Below are 23245 nucleotides of genomic sequence, written 5' to 3'. Positions count from 1 at the left end.
AATAAAATCAGTTTATAAAATGAATAGTTACTTCAAAACGTTTTAAACTTTAAATGTCAGCTCCAAATATCCAGCACAAAAGACATGGACATACAGTATATCGACAATATACTAATTGTGCAATCATGTTAGGAGTCACCTCGAGACTAAATTCATAAATACTTCATAGTTGTGAAGTTAAAGCTGCAGTCTGCAGGATTTGTTGTTGTCATACATAAAGTCCTAATTTTTGGCATTTTAAGAGTTTACATGATCTATCAGAACGCTTGAAGTTGAAAACGGTGACCTCCGTAGTCGCAAAATGCAAGAAATGCTTATTTTTTAACCGAAAAATAAAAAGTTATTCAACTTCCTGTCCCGCCCCATCAAAACACATGAGAACTCGTGCACGTCTACGTGCACGCCAGATGCGCGTACACGACTCCTCATTCATCAACTCACCTGTCATTTGCGATCATGGAAGACACAGTAAGTAGACTAGCCCGTAATGAAGTTCAATAGTCTAGATAAATAGGCGTGGGGACGAGCCTACCTTGTATCGCGCGTGCACAATCGGTGATTGACAGGCAGCAGAGCCCAGCTCGTAAACCTGATTGGTTACCTTTTACCGGTCCGGTCTGCAATTTTGTAAACAAACCTGCTGGCTTTGGAGGGACCTAGCGGGACATATAGGGGACCTAGAGAACTCATTTTTTTTGTATTGGAGTATTTCATGTACTACTTTCAGAATCCCCGGACAGTTCCAGGCATTATGCTTGAAAAAGAGTTGCAGACTGCAGCTTTAATCCAAGACCAACATATAAGTGAAACTGAAACTACTGTCAATAGTTTCTAACTAGGAACACTGGTTTTAGTTGCTTAGGCGCTCAGACAGTTCAAGTACTTAAATGAAATAAGAGTTTGGTATATGCGAGTAAAGAAATAAGAGAGGAGGACCTCAACAGAAAAAGAAAGGTGTTTCCAAGGAGAAAGGAGATGAGAGGTATTAAAGGAAAGTGAGCATGACACAAACCAATGGAAAGAGAGATGAGAACAGAAGAGCTGAAAGCAGCAGTAAACTGACTGCCCATGTGGGCTACTCGCTTGTCTCGAAAGATCAAGTGAAAATGTTGAATATTGAAATGCAAAACAACAGACAAGAATGTACACACTCACAATGATACAAATACACTATCTCACCTTGTTGAGGTTAGTGACAAAAAAAAAAAAAAAGGAGAGACTCAAGTGAATGAGGAAGTCTGATTCCAAAAAGAGGAAAGCCAGAGGTGAGCAGAATGAAAGTGAACAGGTAGGCAAAAGCACATCTTACACTAGATGCATGTGGAGAGGCACAAACTCAAATTAATTTAGTGAAAAATCTTTGGAACAGCACAGTATCTTACAGGCAGCTCGTTTAATAATCAGAAATGCTGAGCAGTGCCCATTAATTAGAATTAATCAGAATGACAGGGTCAAACTGCACTTTTAACCACAGCGTTGTTCGCTCCTAAAGTAGAGATTAACGATACAAACACGTCACTGTCTGACTTACAATTACTGCGCGCTTGTGAATCATAATCACCAACTCTGGCCAACGTTTAAACTGCCAAAACTCAATGGACTTAATGGAGTAAATTAGACGTAACAAAATCAACAAAAGCTGTGCATGTGTTTTCCACATTTTTCTTACGTCTTACTGGGTGTTGATAAAGCACAATCGATGCCACCAAGTTAATCCACTTCAGGTGAGGATGAACAAATAAGAAACAGACGATAAGACTGATTTTGAGAAATGAAACTGAACTAACAATGAAAGAATGTCCACAACTGGGTACAAAAAAATAAAAAAACAAAACACGGAAATATTTCCAAAAGATGAGGTGCAAGGTGTATTTTTTTTCCTCCACTTGCTGCTTAACATTATCAAGCAAACAGTCCCAAAATAGACGAGCATTTGCTCTTTAAAATGACCGATATTTGTTTCATCATACTTTTACTCACATTCTCATTTACGTACAACCTATCCATGACGTAGATTTACCTCGAGCACCTGTATGAACATTACAACTTAAAAGTTGACAACGCCTGTTGGTTCCTCTGCGTCACAATGGTGCGTTCTCTTTGACACATTGTTCGCTCGTATCGAAGGGCGCTGACAATGCCTTTTTTGTGTGTGTGAAAACGTGTGCATCTGTCTTCTATTTTAAGAACACAAAAACTGAACTTGCACATACAAACAAGCTGACACGCACAAGTGTTTTTTTCTAAAAGCTGACAGTGGAATGCTGAGACAGTGGTCTCTGATAACACCCCTGAAATGCACTCTGCCCTGGTGGCAATGCTGTGCCTGGAACTAAGGCAGGATCTCTATCTTGATCACCAGCTTCCTGGCTTTCCCCCATTCAGCACACGCATGCTCCAGTCTTAGCATCCCCAAATATAAGAATAGGAAAGACATGTACACGCATAGTGTGACAGAAGATAAGAATATATACATACACATGCCGGTTTCCTTGTCTGGCTGAGTGTTTCATGCTCACACAGAACAGGGATAATGCTAAAATGAGGCTTCCATTCATTCTTTGCTTGCTACATGCCAACTGAAGGCTAATGGACGCAGATAGAGTCCCTTCCTCACAGTACGGTGTAGCCATGAATTTTAAGGGGGAAGAGATAGTTTCATCCCTTTTTTTTTTTTAACATATGTTTTTACATCTCATCTCTGGGAAACTCAATGTTCTATCCAGTGAAAGAAACTGATGAGAAACAACCCGACCTTGTTCGATTTCAGTAAATCACACCATCTAATACAGCACAGAGAAGTGAGTGGGGAGAAGGACGCCTCTACTTGCACCCTGCAATGTTGGCGTAACGCTTCTCATAAATCAAGATTGCTCTCATTTTTAATCTCGCCAGGAAACTCTGTGGGAGAGCATATCCTTCGTATCAACAAACTCTTGCCATTTTGTTATATCATTATTATCAATTAAAGCATCAAAGAGCAGCTGTCCTTGATAAACATGAGGATGAGCTGCAAAAAGCTTTTCTGAGAAACGGTGTCGGTTGGCTAAACAGGAGATGAATCCCATCAAAATCTTAAATCCTGCAGTGAGCGCAAGACCACCCAACGCAAATTCTGACATTGCTGAGGATCCCAGAGATGCTGGGTAACACAAGGAAGGACACATTTCTAACTTTGTGACTCCAATCTAGATCAAGTTCAACTGACAGATTGACGAGAATTTTTAAAAGAAAAACAACTTTGGAGGATTTAAAATTGACCTGGAACCGACACAGAGCTTCAGTTTGCAGCAGCATTTTCAATAATTCAACAACAAAAACAAAAGAAAAACATTCATCTGTGATGCATCACTAATAAGTTAAATTTGTGGCCAAAGCCTCTGCATTTATGACTTTCAACTGTTGGAAAAAAGGGTTAAACATTACTGGTGACAGATTGGACCCAACCCTGAGAGAGGATTATCTTGGAAAATTATGCTAGAGTTTCAACTTAAAGACCATGTTTGAAAACCACTGTTTTACTTTGGCTTGACTGGCTCAGACAGCAAGGATGGTGGCAAGCAGGAAAGAAGACTGGTAAACGAATGAGCCCACAGGCACATTAAAAAAATTATTTTAATGTATAGTCATCAAGTAATGCAAGTAAATCATTTTCATGCCAATATCGTCTCAAAAATTGAGGTAACAACTAAATAAAGTTCAAGACTAAATAAACAGTTATCAAGCGTAAGGACTACTCCAAATCCCTTAATATCTTTAGAGTTCAGCTAATCCCGATTCTCTCTGACAGGAACGGGGAGGAAAAAACATGGCAATTATGAGACCACCAAGCAGACAGAGTGAAACTGGACTAGTATGCAGTGTTAGGTCCAAATGCACACAGGCTCAAACACAAATAAAAATCAGCCACAACAAAACACCAATGTAAAGCCTGCCATAAAGTCACTGGTTTCCACTGTAAGAGCGAGCAGAAATTCTGGTCATTCTAACAATCATATGAATCTCGCTTTGAATGGGTCTATGATCAGAAAAGACTCTGAGGTTTCACATTCTTGAAATTCCTCCTGAAGACCACTGCAGCCCATTTAAAACCATTCCCCATATGGAGTTTTTTTTTTTGGGGGGGGGGGGGGGGGAGAAACACCCTAGGCGGGCAAGAAGGAAAGACAACTGGGCAGATTTCTGAGTACTGATTTCTCTCTACAGCATTTCTCTACCTCTCAAATAGTTAGGCTACAGTATTTGTAACTAAGATAGAACATCAGTTTGCTTATGGGAGGTAAAAGTTATGCAGCAATGTTGTAGCCATAAAAACAAACTTAACTGTGATTTGTAATCAGTTATGAGTTAAAAACATAAAGAATGAGACAACAAATTCTATATTTGACATAAGTCACATAAGAAAAAAATCTGGTATATCATAGCACAGTTCCTCAGGGAAATATGGAAAATGTTTGCCCTGTGAGAATATACATTTACTGTAAATCAATTGACATGTTACCGTTTGCTTTCAGAACAATGATGTAGATTTCTGTCTTAATTAGATGGAGAGATATATATTCACTAAGTTGTAAGGAAATTGATCATTAGCAAAAGGGTTGGCCAGCTGAGTTAACAACATAAACAGCGGTTTTGTCACAGCTAATGTCTGCTAACGAGGAAGGCTCACTTAATGCCTTTCAGTGCTGCTCAGTGCGTTAGCTTTAGCCGTACTGAGTTAGATTCAAAGCATCTACGTCAGTTATAATGTAGGTGCAGTAATGTACGTGCTAAATACTAGTATAATCGCACAATACATTGGCTTTCTCAATCTAGACTTTACTGAGAAGGATTAGCTTGCACGCTAAAGGGCTAGCATAACTGAGCGGCGTAAGAGGGGGTTTAAATTTGCTTACCTGTCAACCGCAGCTTTACTGGGCCATTTCTCCTAGCTCCTTGGTTCGACATTCCCTATTGTATTCCACCTTGATGAAAATGCACAATGGGTGTCTAATTCATGTGTCAGCGTTATGAGCTTTTCAAAAAGGTATCTCCCAAAACAATCCCTGTGCTAGCTTGGGGTTAGCTTGTGGTATCACCATAGCAAATCACGCTGACTGTGCATGCAACATGATGGTATCATAATCACATCACTAGAAAAAAAACACTCTCCATATGAGCCCATTTTCCACAAAAAAAAAAAATCATAACTACATTGCCACGTGTAAATCGTGCCACGAGAACGGACAGAAACCAAGTGAACGGTTTGTCCCCCATCCGAACAGGCGTCTGCTCTGCTAGTGCTGCTCTAACTGAAGTTGCTCGCGATGACTGTAAAGGCTGTGCTACTGAAGACAGATGGGACAAAGGCACATCCGGTACGGGCGTTACAAATTAAAGCGCGAGTCGGTTGTTCTTTACGCTTTCTACGTTGCTAACAAGGACTTAAATGATAAGGAAATGATTTTTTCACAACCCACTATATGTCACTATACAGAAGCCGTGACCTCATTAAGATTTCCAGTTACAGGAAATTATTGCATTTGTAATTTGTGCGTTTATTTTGGTAGTTTTTCCAACATGTTTATTTGGTTTAACCATATGGTCTAACCATATGGTCACAAATATTGATCTGGGGAATTTGTGGCCCTCTTGACTGTGACATAAAGAAACTGAACCATTGATCATCTACTGTCATTTAAGTTGTCGGTCCTGTAAAATTAAGACCTTAACACTAGTTTGGGATTATAGCTATCAAAATGTGTGACCCTCTGGGCAATATATTTATATTTATATACAATAATTGTATGGTCACAAAAGGGCTCTTAAAACCTGTCATCTAAATACCAAAGAGTGGCATTTTTTGGTGACATTTTTACAAGGTTTGTAAACATTTATCCAAAAGCAATACAGATTAAATTAAAGCTAAATTAGGGTTGCAACATTTCCCTTGAGAGGATATACCGTATTGCTTGTTGTAGGGAAAATAAAAAAAAAAGCTACTGATTAATATTACTATTAGCTTAATCCTTTAAAGCTAAAAACAAAACAGGTTATCATCAAACTTGCTTTAGGGATAATTTATCCGATGTAAAATGGACTGACAGCCATGATACATGTCTTCATGTAACATCTAATGTCTGTTATACCTGACTGGTAAAGTATAAACTACCATTTATTTAAAGAAAACAGATATACAAACACCATTATAGACACAGGATCTCTCAAATGGAACATGCAAACATAAAGAATGAGCACAGTGTCACCTAGTGGCAGTAAAGACATGGAATCAAGTTTTATTTCTCCATTATTAAGGACTGATTGTTCTCGCCAAACAAATTAAACATGAGTCACTGTCTCCAGTCTATTTATATCACAAACAACATGGGACAAAGACATTATAAATGAATAAAATTTATTTACAAATAGTTCTTTAAAACATGGATATTTGTGTTTGTACTGTTATGTACATAGTTGAAATGTCTAGAAAAAAAATACAAAAACAGAAGAAAACAAAAACCGGGTGAGGATATTCCTTTTATGTTACAAAGAGAAAACTACACATGTTAAAACTTGAAAGTACTTTGGTCCTCAGGGATGTGGAAGGCATAGCAGTCTGCACCAGCCTCAGGAACCAGAGACTCCTCTTCATTCTGGAAGACAAAGGGGGTGAGAGGAGAAGCATTTCAGGATTACACAACTCAGTGTGCTTTGTTGATGGCCTCATGAACATGGATTATAACCAGGGCTCTAAATTAACTTTTTTGATCACCAGCCAATGTGGCTAGTAAGTTTCTGAAGTTACCAGCCAATCAGAATTTCCACTAGCCACATATTTTTCCGTGCAAAAGAGACAGATGAGAGCCACTGAATTCATTTCATAAATTTATTAACTAAAGCTTTAAATTAATTTTACAGTGAAATTGGGAATGTATATCCAATTAAAATAATTAAACTTATGTACAGTCAAGCCCGAAATTATTCATACCCCTGGCAAATTTTGACTTAAATGTACTTTTATTCAACCAGCAATTTTATTTTTGACCGGAAACGACACAGGCATCTCCCAGGAGATAATACAAAGATGTACAAGAGGCATCATTGTGGAAAAAAATATTCCTCAGCTTTTATTCACATTTAAACAAAAAGTGGCATGTCCAAAATTATTCATACCCTTCTCAATAATTAATAGAAAAGCCTTTATTGGCTATTACAGCAATCAAACGCTTCCTGTAATTGCTGACCAGCTTTTTGCATGTCTCCACTGGTATTTTTGCCCATTCATCTTTAGCGATGAGCTCCAACTCTTTGAGGTTGGAGGGTCTCCTTGCCATCACTCTGATCTTCAGCTCCCTCCACAGATTCTCAATCGGATTCAAGTCAGGACTCTGGCTGGGCTACTGCAAAACGTTAATGTTTTTGTCTGCTAACCATTTCTTCACCACTTTTGCTGTGCGTTTTGGGTCGTTATCGTGCTGAAATGTCCACTGGTTCCCAAGGCCAAGTTTCTCTGCAGACTGCCTGATGTTGTTGTTGAGAATCTTGACGTATTGCTCTTTTTTCATGATGCCATTTACTGTGATCAGGTTCCCTGGTCCATTGGCTGAAAAACACCCCCAAAACATTAGGTTCCCACCACCATGTTTGACGGTGGGGATGGTGTTCTTAGGGTTGAAGGCTTCTCCTTTTTTACGCCAAATGAAGGACACATCATTGTGGCCAAACAATTCAATTTTTGTTTCATCTGACCATAAAACAGAACACCAGAAGTCTTCTTCTTTGTCCAGATGAGCATTTGCAAAGGTCAAGTGGGCTTTTGTGTGCCTTTTCTGGAGAAGTGGCGTCCTCCTTGGTCTGCGTCTGTGGAACCCAGCAGTGTGCAGTGTCCGTTGGACTGTCTGCCTTGAGATGTTGCCACCAGCAGAGCCAAGATTCACCAGGGTGGCCTTGGTGGTGATCCTTGGATTTTTCTTCACCTCTCTCACTATCCTCCTGGCCAGCACAGGTGTCACTTTTGGCTTCCGACCACATCTTCTGAGATTTTCCACAGTGCGGAACTTCTTGTATTTTTTAATAATACTTTGCACTGTAGCCACTGGAAGTTGAAAACATTTTGATATGGCCTTATAGCCCTTTCCTGACTTGTGAGCGGCCACAATGCACAGCCGCAGGTCCTTAGTGAGCTCCTTTGTCTTAGCCATGACCACAAGCCAACTGCAGAGAGCTGCTGTTTTTCACCTGTTGAGTTGATTAAATAGTTGTTCCCAATGAATCAGGGTAATTAGGATGCTTTAAAACAGCTTGGACTATTTGGAATGGTATAGAACTTTGGATTTTCCCATAGACTGTGACAGTTTGCAAAGGGTATGAATAATTTTGGACATGCCACTTTTTGTTCAAATGTGAATAAAAGCGGAAGAATATTTTTTTCCACAATGATGCCTCTTGTACATCATCGTATTATCTCCTGGGAGATGCCCGTGTCATTTCCGGTCAAAAATAAAATTGCTGGTTGAATAAAAGTACATTTAAGTCAAAATTTGCAAGGGGTATGAATAATTGACTGTACATACAAAACTTATTCTAACATTTCATTACTCCTCAACCCTCACATACTATTCAGGGTCACATTTTTTGTACATAAAAAAAAAAATAAAGAAATAACTTTAAAACTGATTCATGTGAACCCTGAATCTACAAAAATGGAAATACCGTACTTAACAACTTTCTAACCATGTTTTAGTGCAGATAATGCACAAAAGTAAACACAAAACTATGTGCAGAGACTAATTATGGAATTATGGATACTGTGAACATCGTCCGAGCTCTCTGAACTGTCTTCGGATCCATCTAAATCAGTTCCATTTTTCCCTTTTCTCACAAAGTGTGGCCGGCGTGTGCACAAACTGTCACCATGCCAGATTCAATATATTCAAAATATCCTCCTCCTCCCCTCCTTTGGCAGGCATATCTTTTCTCTTTTTTTTTGGGCCGGCTGTCCCAACCATCGCCACATTTTGTTAGTGTTTGCGTCTGTATTTGTACCAATTACACGCTGTCAAATAATGCTCCCCCAATGCATTCATTCACAATGATGGAGCAGAGTCACCTAAATAAAGACAGAAGTGTCCCAAATACAAAAATCAAATGGTGAATGACACCCCATTTGTGCATGTTAAGCTAACTGCTTGTTAATACGATAAGTGTTTTATTACTTTGCATGTCTTCCAAAAGAGAAAATAATCAGACGCAGGGTAGCAAAACATTATGGGCGTGAAAACGAAACTTAGAAAATCGGCTCGGCACATGCACAAAGTAGCAATTCTCGACAAGTAGGAAAAAAATCGACTGAACACCGGCGTCTATCGTATTTCCAAACCAAGAGTGACCCACTCCCCTAGTACGGCAGCCTCGGTGGATGCGTTCCCATAGAAACTGTGCTCGCGCCCGCGAAATAGATGGTAAAGTTCCTCATTTATCATCGGCAAAGCCGGCTAGTGAGTTCTTTTTAATACACGCCAAAAATAACTTTCACCCGCATTTGGCGGGTTGGCGGGTGTTAATTTAGAGCCCTGATTATGACACAATTCTGTTTAGATTGTCAGGTCCTGGTTCATGTTCTTTATCAAAGACCTTCTAGCTCCTGTCCTCAGTTTGACTGGATGGCCATATCAGTTTAATAGGTCGGAAACTTCCAATTCGCAATCAGTCAGTGCTCTTCCAAACGTTCTCAGCCAGCGGTGTCAAACTGATCCTTGAAAGGGCCGGTGTGGCTGCAGGTTTTTGTACCAACTGGTAAGACCTTCAGTGCAGACAGTTCAGTTGATTGAATGAAACAAGTCAGCTGTGCTGCTGCAGGGTTGGAACAAAAACCTGCAGCCACACCGGCTCTTTCATGGACCAGTTTGAAGCTTTAGAAACGGTTTCACATCCTTGCTCTGATCTATGCCTCGTCACCTGTTCGTTATGTATTGCACTATGGATTGTGAAACTTTAAACCCTAAACACATGTTTAATCCTTCTCCAACTCTCTCCAATCAGTTCCGTTTTCTGCAGGTGAACAACCAGGCTCTGAACACGAGAAGAACAAAGTATTACCTCCGACCCTCCCCAAACAAATCCTTCAACAATTTGTACTTTACGTTACATATATGAACGACTCTACATTCAAGTTTTTATCACTGTCAATATTTCAAGACTTATAAGTTCTTCCTAAATCTAGTTTTTATTATTTTATGCAAACTGTTCTTCAAATTTCTTTCATTGGCCAACTTTCATAAACTGGACTAAAGTTATCAAATTTTTGCAGATAATCTTAGCAAAAACTTACCTCTTCAGAGAAGAATCTGTCGATAATGTTGAGGGACGACTTGTAGACAGCTTCATTGTCATGAGACTGTAGTGCCTCTATCCTGTCCAGTCCTCCCAACTCCTCAATCACTATACACAGTTTCTCTATCTCACCAGTGTTTTGTGCCATCTGTAAAAAAGCAAAAATAATGTTAGAGCCATAGTTCAAATGATAAATTGGCAGCTGTGTAAGGTGGAGCAATGATTCAATAATCAGAGGGCCAATCAGGATCTTCAGTCCACGAGCTGAAGCGTCCTTGGACAAAACATTGAACCCCATGTCAGCCCTGACACATCGCTTGGCCTGTAAACTTGTGTGTTTAGTGGGTATACAAACTCTCTAATGTGCTGTATCAATGTGTGTGTGTGAACCTCGTAAACCACTTTTAGTCATCTTTAAAAAATTTGCCTTGAGCCATCTCTAAGGGCGTATTCACACCTACCTCGTTTGGTCCGGACCTTTTGGGATGGTTTGAATACAAACCACCGAACTCTGGTCCGGACCAAACAAGCGGACCGAGACCGAGCTGAAAGGTCGGACTCGGTCCGGATCAAACGAACCCTGGTGCGGATCTTTTGGAGGTGTGAAAGCAGACCGGACCTAATCCCAGACTTTTTGCTTTTTTGTACCTCGGGAGCATCCGTCGTTTGTCTGCTGCTAGGTAACAGAACAGAGCGTCGTTCTTCTAATTACTAGACCGGCTGTGGTAAAGCTAACGAAAGACCGAAAATAATATTTCTAGACCGAAAATGAGTAGGGGACAAACGTGGGCCGAAGAGGAGACCCGTGCTCTTGTGGACGTTTGGGCAGATGCCCACATATCATATATGTTGGAGTGCACTCATAAACATATAGTTTTGATTATATTAAAAGCAATAACGGCACGGAAAGCGTCCATGACTACATTCACTTTTGAACTTAGCACTTTGTGTTGCGCGTGTCGATTCTGACCAATAGCTGAACGACTTCAGGGCGCGTGGCTTTGTTGACATATTTTGGTCCGTTTACTGAAATGTAAAGTCTGAAAGCGAACCGCACCAAAATGAAAAAAAAAAAAAAAGGTTCGGACCAAAGCAAGTGAACTATCGGACTTTCCTGGTCTGAATACGCCCTAAATTTCTGACCGAAATGAAATTCTGAAACAGCTCAGATACTCTTAGTGTTTATCTCTGTTTTCCAATAAATGCCTGCAGTAGAATGTTTACTGGAGGACTTCTTTTAATCTGTTAAAATCAGTTTGATTTGAGGGCAATAGTCCATTAGCCCTTAAACTTTAGTGCATGACAGACTCCCGTGTATAACTTCAATTTAACTGCCTTTGAAACTGCATATATATTTTTTTTTTTTACAGTTGTCCACCTTCTTGAGCTGACTTCCAAAGTAGTTTTGAATATTTTAGAATACACCAGTACTCCAAAACCACACAAATACTTTAACTACAAGACTAACATATTTAGACTTTTCCAACGAATGCGTTTCTCAGTCAGATGTTTTTCCAAGTTACTCATCTCTCATCATGCATGTGAAGCAAAATGTTTTACTCAAACTTCCCCTTCTTTGCAGTTCAACAAGCAAGAGAAAGGGAGGAAGCAGCGGTGTTCAAGTGAACGTTATGGAAATAAAACAAATACAAGGCAGTGCCCTGGTGACAGAACAAAGAAGTGAATCTGGAATAATAAAAATAAATAAATAAAAAAAGACCAATTGCCTATTTCACAGAGGCAGTCAGTAAATAAAACCACAGAAACCACAGTGTTTGCATTCGAAGGCACAAAACCTGTGTGGATGTGCCAAAAGTCAGGGAGGTTACAGGCTCATTTCAAACAAAAGCACCATTAACTTGGAACATTTTTCAACTCAGACCTCCATGGAAATACAACATAATCAAATCTAAGTTACATATTGCTATATTAGGTTAGTTAAATCCATTGATGTGTGAAAATCTCTCCTCATTGTTGTGCCGGTCAGCAGCCTACACAGACAGTTAAACCGGGAGGAATTCACTGAAAATCTTTTAATCTTATCCATTTCTAAAGGATCGCATGTATATTTATTTTTGCCTTAGAGTGTCACCACTCTGACACACCTGAAGATTCATCTTACAGTGTTGTAAAGCCCTGCTTTTTTTTTTTTTCTTTTTTTTTTTATAAAATCACAATCACTGTCTCCACAGCAGGAAACTAAACAGTGAGACGAGGAAGCGCTTTTCACCTCAATTTACATCATGTCACACATTTGTATGAAGTTTTGTGGGGTTTCTGGAAAAGGTTCCTGGGGTCCAAATGTAGCTTAACCACACATAGTCAAACTAGAGTTACATTTAATTAATATTGACAGGAAGAGTCAGAAATAGCTGCTTCCTGACAAGAGGCAGTTCCTCCTTTTTTTGGGCACACAGTATAGAAACTTTGGTTAACAGTAGTTCATTCTACCCAACTCGATGAGAACTATCTTGGAACTAACTATACAGTGATGCATCTAGACAGCGCAGTTGTACAATTACTGGTCCAGATGACATAGATGATTTGTCAAATATATGAACGTCTTCGGTCACGTCACTTCAGTGTTTCTATCTGATGTGCAAATGTAACCAGAGAAAAAGCCCCTGAAGGTACACTGTTCTTAGCTAAACTCAAAAGAACCCTGAGAACTGCACTTTCTGGTCCACATGCAGCAAAAGTAACCTGGTTTGGTACTTTTACTGGCTGATGGCAGCATACTTACTGCCCAAAAAAAATCTGTACATCGCAAAACAAGACAAATCAGGCCACACAGCTCTGGTTGGTCGTTAGCGATGAGGACATCTTCAGTTTAATTACAAACTGTATATACATTTTTTTCAGTTTAAAACTACATTAAAACTGCCAACTACAATAACAAAATGCAAATGCCATGCAACATTCATTTACTATAACACATGCATATTTAATACAATGAAGTGAATGCAAAGAGCCTACAGTAACTGCCAACGTACCTGTAAAATATTGGAGATTGCATCCAGGATGACCAGGAGCATCTTGCTGTCTTTGACTGTCAATAGTTTGAGCAGAGGCTCTAGCACATTGCAATGGACCAGGTAGGCCACTTGATCCACTGTTCCTCCACTAGTGTAATTGGTCACAGCCCACACTGCTTCCTTCTGGGTCTTGTAATCTCCCTAAACAAAGAAAATATCTGAGATTTGAGGCGAGAGGAAAGTATGGAGGGATACGATAAATAATGGGGGTACATCAGGTGAGCCTTCGTGAACCGTGAAACGATTTCAAATTAACGTCACTTTTATCACTGACATAAAATAACCTTTTATGGTCTGCCTTCTCATTTGATGTGTTTTAATCAGCCTGCTGTGTATTCTATCTACTCCTGTGCTCTGACCTGCTGGAGGAGCTCCACCAGGATGGGTACCAGGCCAGCATTGATAACTTCCTGAATTTGGACGTCCTTGCCGGCAGTGATGTTGGATATGGCCCAGGCGGCTTCTCTCTGGATGTGGGACTTGTGGTGGCGCAGAAGGCTGGGGAACATTGCCAGGGCACCTGCATTTAGGACACACTGGGTCTGCTCATCTGTTCCTGTCACGATGTTGCCAAGTGATCTCAGAGTGGGAGTCTAAGAGGAGGAAAAGAGCAAGTTGATTATTTGAGCATTTGATATATATATCATTTTAAACAACGTGCAATTCAAGCTGAGACATTATATTTGGAAGTACACAGCACAAAATGATTGGATGTACGGGTATTAAACTTTCATTAAACGCAATCACAATAACAGGCATAACTGTCAGGAATAATTAATTGGTGTATATTTAATAAAACCTTAAATTAATTCAATGGAAACAATGAAATAACTGCATTTTCAGTCACCTTTACTGAAACTAACCCCATTCACAACAAAATTTCTATGTATGAAATCCTTCTGAAACCTGAATGATGTTTGAAAACTGTAACTTTGAAATGTAAATGATCGCTTCTTCCCTTCATTTCCCAGCATGTGAAAATCTATTTGACAGCCTAAACCACTGGCTTTTATTTTAAATCAACTGAGCCCCCAAAGTTCATCAGATTTGTTTAAAATACTCTTCTGTTATTTAGAGACACGGTCTTGAAAACAGTGACATATTAAAGTTGATCAGGTTACATTGGGCTCATGCATTGCATCCTGTCACGAAGAGAGAAAACAAACATGCATACGTATATAGCATCCAGTCTTAAGGGGTTGTGAAACTCAACGGCATACCACGATGGAGAGTTCTCCGCAGGCAAGAAGCTGCACGAGATGGGGCACCAGGCCAGCATTCACCACCACCTCTATCCTCTCATTAGAGCCATCGGTCAGATAGGACACAGCCCAAGAGGCATCAGCCAGGACTTCCCTGTCATCGTAGTGCAGTAGGTGCATCAGTGCAGGAAGCATCTCTCGCACTGCCGCCAAGGGAGGGGGTGGGTTCTTGTTCCGACAGAGGTTGGAGAGGGTCCAGGTGACATTGCGCAGGTAGCCAGGCTGATACAGTACGTGAAAAGTTGTGATAGTTTAGAGCAAACAGAATAAGTACAATTTTCAACAAACATCAGCATTTCAGAACTGTTAATAATAGAAATGACCAAAAGATTTAAAGGTCATTTTAGGGTTGGAGCTCAAATTCAGCTTGTGCATTCAGGATTACTGTCGTGAAGAACTGTTCTGTCCTACTCAATGCAAAATTACATATGTTCTGAAGAGTTAACAATAGTCTCACACCTCCGCCACTAAAACATGTCACCAAGTTGTGACGATTTCTTAGACCAAGTCTTTGGTCAGGTTTTTGATTATATAAACAAAATAAGCAATCAGTGAAATATTAACCTGTTCCTCAGATCTTTTTACAAAATAACACAGGATGCAGAAGCAATTTCTGCATTGAAAGTCAGATAACAATATTTACAAATACAATCCTTCCAACAATAGAGGAACTGGAATCAGGGGGGGTATTCCTCGAAAGTAGCTAAAGAAAGCCAGGCTATAGCCGGAAAGCGTCGCTTGAACTAGCGCCATCTCCCATTTAAGCCTCAAGTCGTTCCTCGAAGACATTTTAGCTGCATCTCGGTGAGGCTAATCCAAGCGAGGCTTACATAGCCTAGCTAAGTGCGAGTGCACGAGGAACGTAAGAAGCCCTGACAAGTGGATGGTGGAAAAACGGAGATCTGTGTGAAAATGAGAGCAAGACAAGCGCTGTTATTTTTTCGGCAGCTGAACAAATAATGCTGATGGAGCTGTATGAGGATTTTAAAAGTGTCATCACCAGAAATGGTAATTCAGCTGCGATCAATAAAGTGAAGAAACGGCATGGCAAACAACTGCGGACAGACTAAGTGAGTAAGTTATGAAAGTTTCAATTGTTAGACATTTATTTTACTGTCCTCATGTATTTATGCTCTCCTCTTTGTGTTATAATTTGTTTACATAAAGCATGCTGAATTGTCTCTGTATGAGATGTACAGCACAAATATACTGGCCCTGCTCACTTTATTAATAACCCAATAATCGACACGCATCATCATACTTTGTGACTATATTATCCTGTGTGTGTGACCCAGATATTATTTTTTCACTGTTACATCTCAACAGGATCAATCTTAACAGCCAAAAGCGTACCTGGCAGCAGGTGAAGGTAAAGTACAGGAAAGTATTTCAGAGTGGTAAGTAGCCTTTGAAGAAATGTGTTTGTCCAATAAAGAGAGCACCAAACTAGATATGGACGAAACTGAAAATAAAAAAAGAACAAGCCAGAGATTATGAAACTGGAGAGGGATGTTAGTATAAATTCAGATAAAGGAGAATTTCGTGTTGTGAACTGTATATTCTGTTTTCTCTCCACAGCTTGAGAAACATGTAATAATAATTAAACAATTCAACACAACTTGAACTCAAACTTGTCATTATTGTACGGTTCATGCAACGTGTTAGAAATGTGTTTTTTACATTTATATTCACAGTGGGGTGCCATGACCTAAACGTGTGGAAAGTTATAAATCATCTCTGTCCATTTAGCCTTCTTACACTTGCTCCGACTTAAACTGCTACTGTGTCGATGCTAAATTATGAAAAGAAGTTCTAACTCAAAGGTCACAACAATAAGGATCAAAGGAAATGTGTCCCTGTATAGGTCCCTCACTGTGTCAGGAGAAACTGAGTCCTTTCAGGCACTGGAACCTGCAGGGACTCAACGAAGAAAAGACTTCAGCCTGAAAAGTTCTCCACAAGACAAAATGTATAAAATATTAACTATCAAATTTAAGATGGCTTGGTCAGAAGTCAGCCATGGTGCCTGAGAACTTTAAGCAATGAACCTGTATTTAATTTGGCCAAAGGTCATTTCTATCCATGCCCTTGTTGTAGCATGTGCATGCCCTTGTTCCTGGATCAGGATATGGCGTGAGGAGGTACGGCCAGCATGCATAGCCTCTCCCCAAGCAGGACACCATTGAACTCTCCTGCAGAATAAGAGAAATGTTGGATGGATATACATGTGTTAAGACTTGGCAATTTGATGCAATATGTGCCTTATATGGCTATCTATAATAAAGTATGACGAGCACTTTAAATTCCTTAAGATGACCTCTACACCTGACCTCTCATTACATTACCAAAATTCTGTCTATGCTATATACACCTTACTTCAAAAGTACACTCCTTCGGGTAAGTAAAATTCTTGCGCCTTGTGCAAACCTCTGTGCCAGTGAGGATGCTTGGAACATCCTAGAATCATGAACTGATCCCGGCCATTTAGCCTCAATGTTGGAAATGAAATGACCTCCATCACAGATCATCTGTATGCTCGGAGGATAGGAGTCAATGATGAGCTTTCACAGGGCATAAATGTAACATTGCTCAGCATTACTCAAAGTGGTTGATGTGGTATTTTTCAAAATGAGAAATCCAGTTCAGAGTCTATGGACAATTATCCCCAAGTGTACCTGTACATTTAGGATATGGAAAAATTTTCGGTTTATATAGTCAGCCTCCACGGGTCCAGCAGGGGCCTGGACAATGTGACAATGTTTAAATCCAGGCTGAAAACAGTTCTATTTAGATGTGCATCTGACACCTGAAAGTATTTTATCTGCACTCTTCACTTTTAAATTAATTAATCAATGATTTTTTTGTTTTTTAGAATGATTTTATTGCCACCTTGTGATTTTATGTAGCTGTAAAGCACTTTGAATTGCCTTGTGTACGAATTGTGCTTTACAAATAAATTTGCCTTGCCTTGCCTTGGATGCGTACATGGGTACAGTGTAGTGCACCGATAACATTAGGGAAGCTTGAGGGAGATGATGCACTTAATGTAAATACTTCAGCCAGTAGGTTGTTTTACATTTTCGGCTACTGTAAATGTGGAGCAGCAGCCTGACAGAGGTCTCCCCCCCCGACATTCGCAATATTGACACTCTCCCTCTGTTCAAGTCTTAACTCAAAACCCATCCGTTTAACTTTGCTTACCTCCATTTATTGCTCCGTTCTGTGTATTTTTAATATGGTATGATGTTTTAATTCCTGTGTTTTATCTAATATCTTATTTGTACAGTGTCCTTGACTGTTTTGAAAGGAGCTGTCAATAATTTGCATCATTAACATTATTACCTGTCCCCCATCGGGTCCTACGTGGGTGTAGATTGGATGTTTGTTAGGTATTGATTAGTTTGAATGAATACCATGTTCTCTCTCATTTAATTCCATGTTCAATACGTGTGTATAGTTGCGTTTCTTTAGTTGCACTGGCACCGACTGATTGATTTTTCGAGACAGTGAAAGTGGTGATATGATAACCACAGTTTTTGTTTTGTTTTTTAGACAAGACATGAGTTGCGGGAGCGCAGAATTCTAGGTGAACATTTCTTTCGGGAGTCTGTTTCAGCTGGTCGGACATTTTTTGAGTTGCAGCTAAGCTAAGCTTCAACTTTAGCCTGCCCGAGAGCAGGCTAGTTCAGCGGCATAAGTTACCATGGTTACTCAGCGGGCGTTCAAATAAGCCACGTTTATGAAACGGAACTCTCGCTAAATTTAGCCAGAAGTAGCAAAACAAGCCAGGCTTTCCGCTAAGCCAGCTTCTAGGAATACCCCCCAGATCTAATTACACCCACAGATACACACACTGGGGGGAATTAACAAAGCATTCAAATCCAACTCATTTCCCTACAACAAAAACTTTGTGGCATTTTAAAGTTAGGTTTAAGCAGCCATCTGTCTTTTGGGTGAAGACAGTGTGGACATCTGAACAGAACAGATAGCATGGCTGTAGGGCCAGGAAATATTAAAGTGTATAAGCAATAGCACACACAATAATATCTATTAGACACCTACAGGAAATGTAGACAGATCGGCTGTTGACACCAAGGCCAGGAGTGGCTCAAGTCCACCATGTTTGATCACCAAATCTCTGTGATTGGGCCCATCACCTAAATTTGGGGAAAAAAAAAAAAACACATTTGAAGTTACCTCTAATCAACAGTACAAATGCTTATAAACCAAAGTGCACAGCAACTAAATTGTGAGTGCAGTGAGTGACTTCAGATGATTACCGCAATTACATTATTTGGCTGAGATTTTAACGGGTAGTGTAAACACTGAAAAAATACATTTTTCCAGCCCATTACAGGGTTACGCTTTTACATCATGTCCTGCCTTGTACTGTACTGTACTCAGGCTACACAATTTCCTGGTGTGTAATTGCCTGTGAAAGACAATGTCCTGACCCAACTCTGCAGACATGGTTCTGAGTTCATACTTAGTAGGAACTACAAAGAGATCCTGAGTTTTGTCAGTGTACAATACCTGCAATGTTGCCCAAGGCCCAAATGGCCTGCTCGCTGATGTGCTGGTGGGGTGATGTCACCAATCTGATGAAGGCTGGAATGGCCCCTCCCTCTACTACAGCAGTGGTCTGGTCTGAGGTACCTGAAGCGATGTTAGTTAGGGCCCAAGCTGCCTCAAACTGGATGGGAGGGTATTCAAACAGTCCCAGAAAATTGACAAACTTCGGGATGAGGCCAGCAGCAATAATGCTGTCAATAGGTGGTTGTTGTTCTCTGGAAAGAAGCTTTCTGGAAATGAGGAGAGAGAAAAGAAAAGACTCTGAAGAAGTGACTGTCAAATATTTCTTTATGAAACACATTTGGGAGCAGCTGTACAACCCCACTTATATCAGTAGGTCTATTTGTTATTTAAATAAATAGGTAAATACTAAATTCTTCTATTGATTTTATTCTCAGACAAAAGGCACTTTTAAAGCACACCATTTACTGTTATTACATCTGAATTTTTTTTGTTTTTTTTGGGGTTTTTTTGTTGTTTTTTTTAAATACAAGCCAATAGGATGAGTGTTCTCCCTACCGCCTGAGGTTTCTTACATTTTACAGTAAGCTCCGCTTTTTACTTGCCTCTGTCAGACTATAGCTGCATTCGCACTGTAGGAACCTTTGGCAGTTCCTATAACCTTTTCAGGAATGGGGCCTTTTTTCCCCACACTAGGACATACAGGAACTCGGGACCACGGCCCTCAGTTCCGAGAACCATTTAGCTCCTTCTCCGAGATCAGGTCTTTTCAGGGTTCTATAGAACACATCTGACGGAGGTGTTTGGTGGTCGGTAGCTACGCCCCTTGTCATGTTGTCACAGCTGAAATGTTTCCTCATATGACACGGACACAACCTGCGCGTGTTTAATAAGTTAAACTTACACATTGTCTCCTTTGTCTGCGGCGCTCTGCTCTCCTTCCTTCATGAAACCAAGAAGTATGGCCTGCGCTCGATCCTGACTCTCTCTGTGTGCTCTTCCAGCCTCGATATTAGACGCCTGATGTGATCGTCCATGATTAATATCACCATCATGCAGACCATGAACATGGTGGCCTCCCCACTCTCCACATTAGCTTCTTTGTGGTGTTTTTTTCTTCTCTACTTATTTTTCGCGGGTTTTGTTTTGTTGTTGAATGTGGCGCAAAAGTAACACGTCACTGTCGCAGATGGTTGCGTCCCATCAGTCTCTATCAAGGTCCCGACTCATGTGCGAATGCAGACTAAAACAGTTCCCCTGGGGAAGGACAGTTATCAGAACGAAATTCGAGGAAGACCGTTCTTAGAACTGCTCTGTAAGAATGCGGCTAATTTCGCACAATCCAACAAAATCTTGCTGCCACTGGTTAACATCGCCGACTCTTCTGAATAGAAGTTTTATACTACGTGGAAAGGACGTTTTCTTTTTCCAAGTGCCTCCTCACCTCCCATCATGTTAGTATTGCCAAGTTCTGCTGGCAGCTGATGTCCGCTCAGGGCTCGAGACACTAAAGTTTCACAATAGCGTCTACCAACACTTATTCTTAATTTCATAAAGTGTTTTTTTGTGTCTATTCTACCCTTAATGGATTTAGTTATCCTCCTAACTATAAATTCTCATCTTTGAGGTGTCACCTAAAAAATTCCAACCATTTGCATTAACGACTTGGAGTTGTATTGGAGAGAAGGTTTTACATCCATTTCTATAAGTTTAAAATGCATCTTTGTTTTGGAAATTTAGTGTTAATATGGTAAATAAAAGTATTTTTATAGTTGCATCTTGAGTTAATTTTGATCAGCAAAATCCCACAACACATCTGGGAAACCCCATGGCATCAATCGAGGAACACAAAATAAGAGAATGTGCTTGATCTTTGTGAGAATATGAGCAAGATGTCAACATTAAGTCTCTGATTTTCCTAAGCTCTGTGTAGCTTAAAACGCCTGAGAAATAACACGGAAAAGATTCATAGCATTATATTGCCTTCTGTTTTGTTTTATAAGCCTTCTGAAACCAGAGTATTTTCTGGAAAAAAAAACTCAAAGATGTCCAATCAAACCTTTTATTTCTCAGTTTCAGAAGAAGCTACAAACTTAAATCAATAACCGTTTGGGAGATGTAACCATTGTTTGTTTGTTTTTGTTATTATAAAATGCTGACTTTATCCTAATGTTTATTGATATAAAGAAATACTTAAGGTTTTGAAAGTGTTTAAGCAGCATGCGCGAAGTTAAATGCACACATTTGTTGCATCAGGTTTGAAGAAGTTGGAGAACATACAAAATTATTCTTTACCTGGCTGTCTGTGTTGCCTGCAGCTGAAGATCTAGATTCTGTCCGTTTACACCCCCGACAATATCCTCCACAGACCAGTGATGAAGAGGCTATGGAAACATAAATCAAAAGTGATTACTGCATAGAAAACCTGAGTCAAAGTGTAGTTAAAAATAACACTGAGTGGAGCATATGTTCAGGATTGTACAGATCAAATATATATCAATAGAACAAAGTGACAGTAATTTTCATTCCTTAAAAGGCCAAATTAAGTGTATCCCCGCATTCCCGAGACATAAATAAGTGTGTGGGAGCGTTTTCCTGGCGACCCAGGCATTGTCCGAATCTCACAGCACTGACCACTGCTTGGTTTCGCGTAATACCTCCATGCTAGCGTCGCCAATCGAAATATTTCGCCCAACGTGAATTAATTTACTTGATTTACCTTCTAATTACTGTGTGAGTGGTGTACTTTCACATCGAGTGCAAATGACTGTGTAAATCTACACGGAAGGCCTGGTTTGCTCATCTCGGTTTGGGAACTAGTTTCCGGTGCAGAAAACACAGCCGAAGCACACTCCCCGCTACCTCATTGGGAATCCCCACCCCCTGGCTGCTTCACGCTGGTTTGTTTGAGGAAGTCGGCAGTTGAGGAACCAAGCAGTGGTCAGTGCTGTGAGATGCGGACAATGTCTGGGTCGCCAGGAAAACGCTCCCACACACTTATTTATGTCTCGGGAATGCGGGGATTAATTTGGCCTGGGGGTGGCATATCCCTTTAAGTAAGTTTCTTCCACACAGATTTCATTTGGCAGACACTTCAGTTTGCACCAAGATTGTAAGTGACCTTTGGCCACTGTGTGCAGAAAGGCCTGACCTATATCTGCTTTCCCGCTTTGGTGGGTGCAGACATGTTAGCATGCAGGGCAGGCTGTGGGGTCTCATTCACAGCCATCAAATGTTTCACACATGGAAATCACATAAAAAAACAGCTGTATTTATTTGAGAAGGGTCTTGTTACGTATCCCAGCCAAATGAAGGAAACAGCGAGAAAGGGGGCTACCTTTGCGTTGGGATCCTTCTCTTGAAGAGGGGAGCTTGGCTCGTCCAGAAAGCTTTCAACGTTTCTCCTCTTCAGGATCTGATCATCTTTCTTTGCTTTTCGGAGCTCTACGTTGACTTCCGCTCTCCTTCGCCTTAGCTCCTGAAGATGTTAATATCCACAGAAATTAGCGCATTTAACTCTATTATCTCTCTAATGTGGCTTTTTGTTTTATTGACAGAACCTACATTGGCATCTTTTCCTTTGTTTTTGAACTTGTTGAGTCGAGCTCCGCTGTCGGTGCCAGCTGACATTCCTGACCGTTGAGCAAGTCAGTCGATTCCAAACGTTATGAATGATCTCCGTTGACCGAAGCGACGAGACTTAAACGGCTGAAGCAACGGTTGCTTTCACTAGTTTCCCTTGTTTTGTTTTTTTCACGTATGCTAGTTAACAGGCGGTAAGCTAGTAAATTGAACGGGAGTCTTTAGTCAAGCCGGTTATCTAATTCCATGTGGTCCAAACGGAACCTGACTGAGTACGCAAATAATAAAAACTCGTTCAAATGAATGGTAAAAAAAAAGTATATCAATTAAATAACACGCGGTTAAGCAAATGTGGTCTTAAATATAGCAACAGATATGTTTTTAAAAGTCTCAGGGCAACAAAACATGTGCTACGTTCTTACCTTACTGGGTTCTTGTAAAAAAAGAAAAAAGAAAATTGTTACGTTAACCATAAATCGTCCTCTTTCCTGGTTATTGATTGGTCAAATGGACCATAAGACC

At 40.2% G+C, this 23245-nt stretch overlaps 2 protein-coding genes across 3 annotated transcripts in view; both read right to left on the bottom strand.

Moving 5' to 3' along the window:
* LOC142378914 (E3 ubiquitin-protein ligase SMURF2-like) overlaps window positions 1-5302 on the bottom strand; it is a 55523-nt gene extending 50221 nt beyond the window's left edge. For both annotated transcript variants that reach the window (XM_075463896.1, XM_075463897.1), the window contains exon 1: window positions 4896-5302. In XM_075463896.1, coding sequence (XP_075320011.1) covers window positions 4896-4947 — 52 coding nt within the window. In that variant the 5' untranslated portion in view covers window positions 4948-5302. The remainder of the gene's footprint in view (window positions 1-4895) is intronic.
* Window positions 5303-6250: 948 nt separating this feature from the next.
* LOC142378915 (importin subunit alpha-1-like) lies at window positions 6251-23151 on the bottom strand. Its single transcript, XM_075463899.1, has 10 exons — window positions 22706-23151; window positions 22479-22619; window positions 21437-21525; window positions 19142-19410; window positions 18671-18765; window positions 14567-14830; window positions 13706-13939; window positions 13305-13487; window positions 10310-10459; window positions 6251-6632 (listed from the first exon to the last, which is right to left on the bottom strand). The coding sequence occupies exons 1-10, from the start codon at window positions 22769-22771 to the stop codon at window positions 6546-6548; spliced, it is 1578 nt and encodes a 525-aa protein (XP_075320014.1). The 5' UTR covers window positions 22772-23151; the 3' UTR covers window positions 6251-6545.
* Between the last annotated feature and the right edge of the window lie 94 nt (window positions 23152-23245).

Source organism: Odontesthes bonariensis, chromosome 4 (assembly GCF_027942865.1).
Source record: "Odontesthes bonariensis isolate fOdoBon6 chromosome 4, fOdoBon6.hap1, whole genome shotgun sequence".
Classification (NCBI taxonomy): Eukaryota; Metazoa; Chordata; class Actinopteri; order Atheriniformes; family Atherinopsidae; genus Odontesthes; species Odontesthes bonariensis.
The sequence above is the reverse complement of the archived record's forward strand: the minus strand, read 5'-3'. Positions and strand labels throughout refer to the sequence as shown.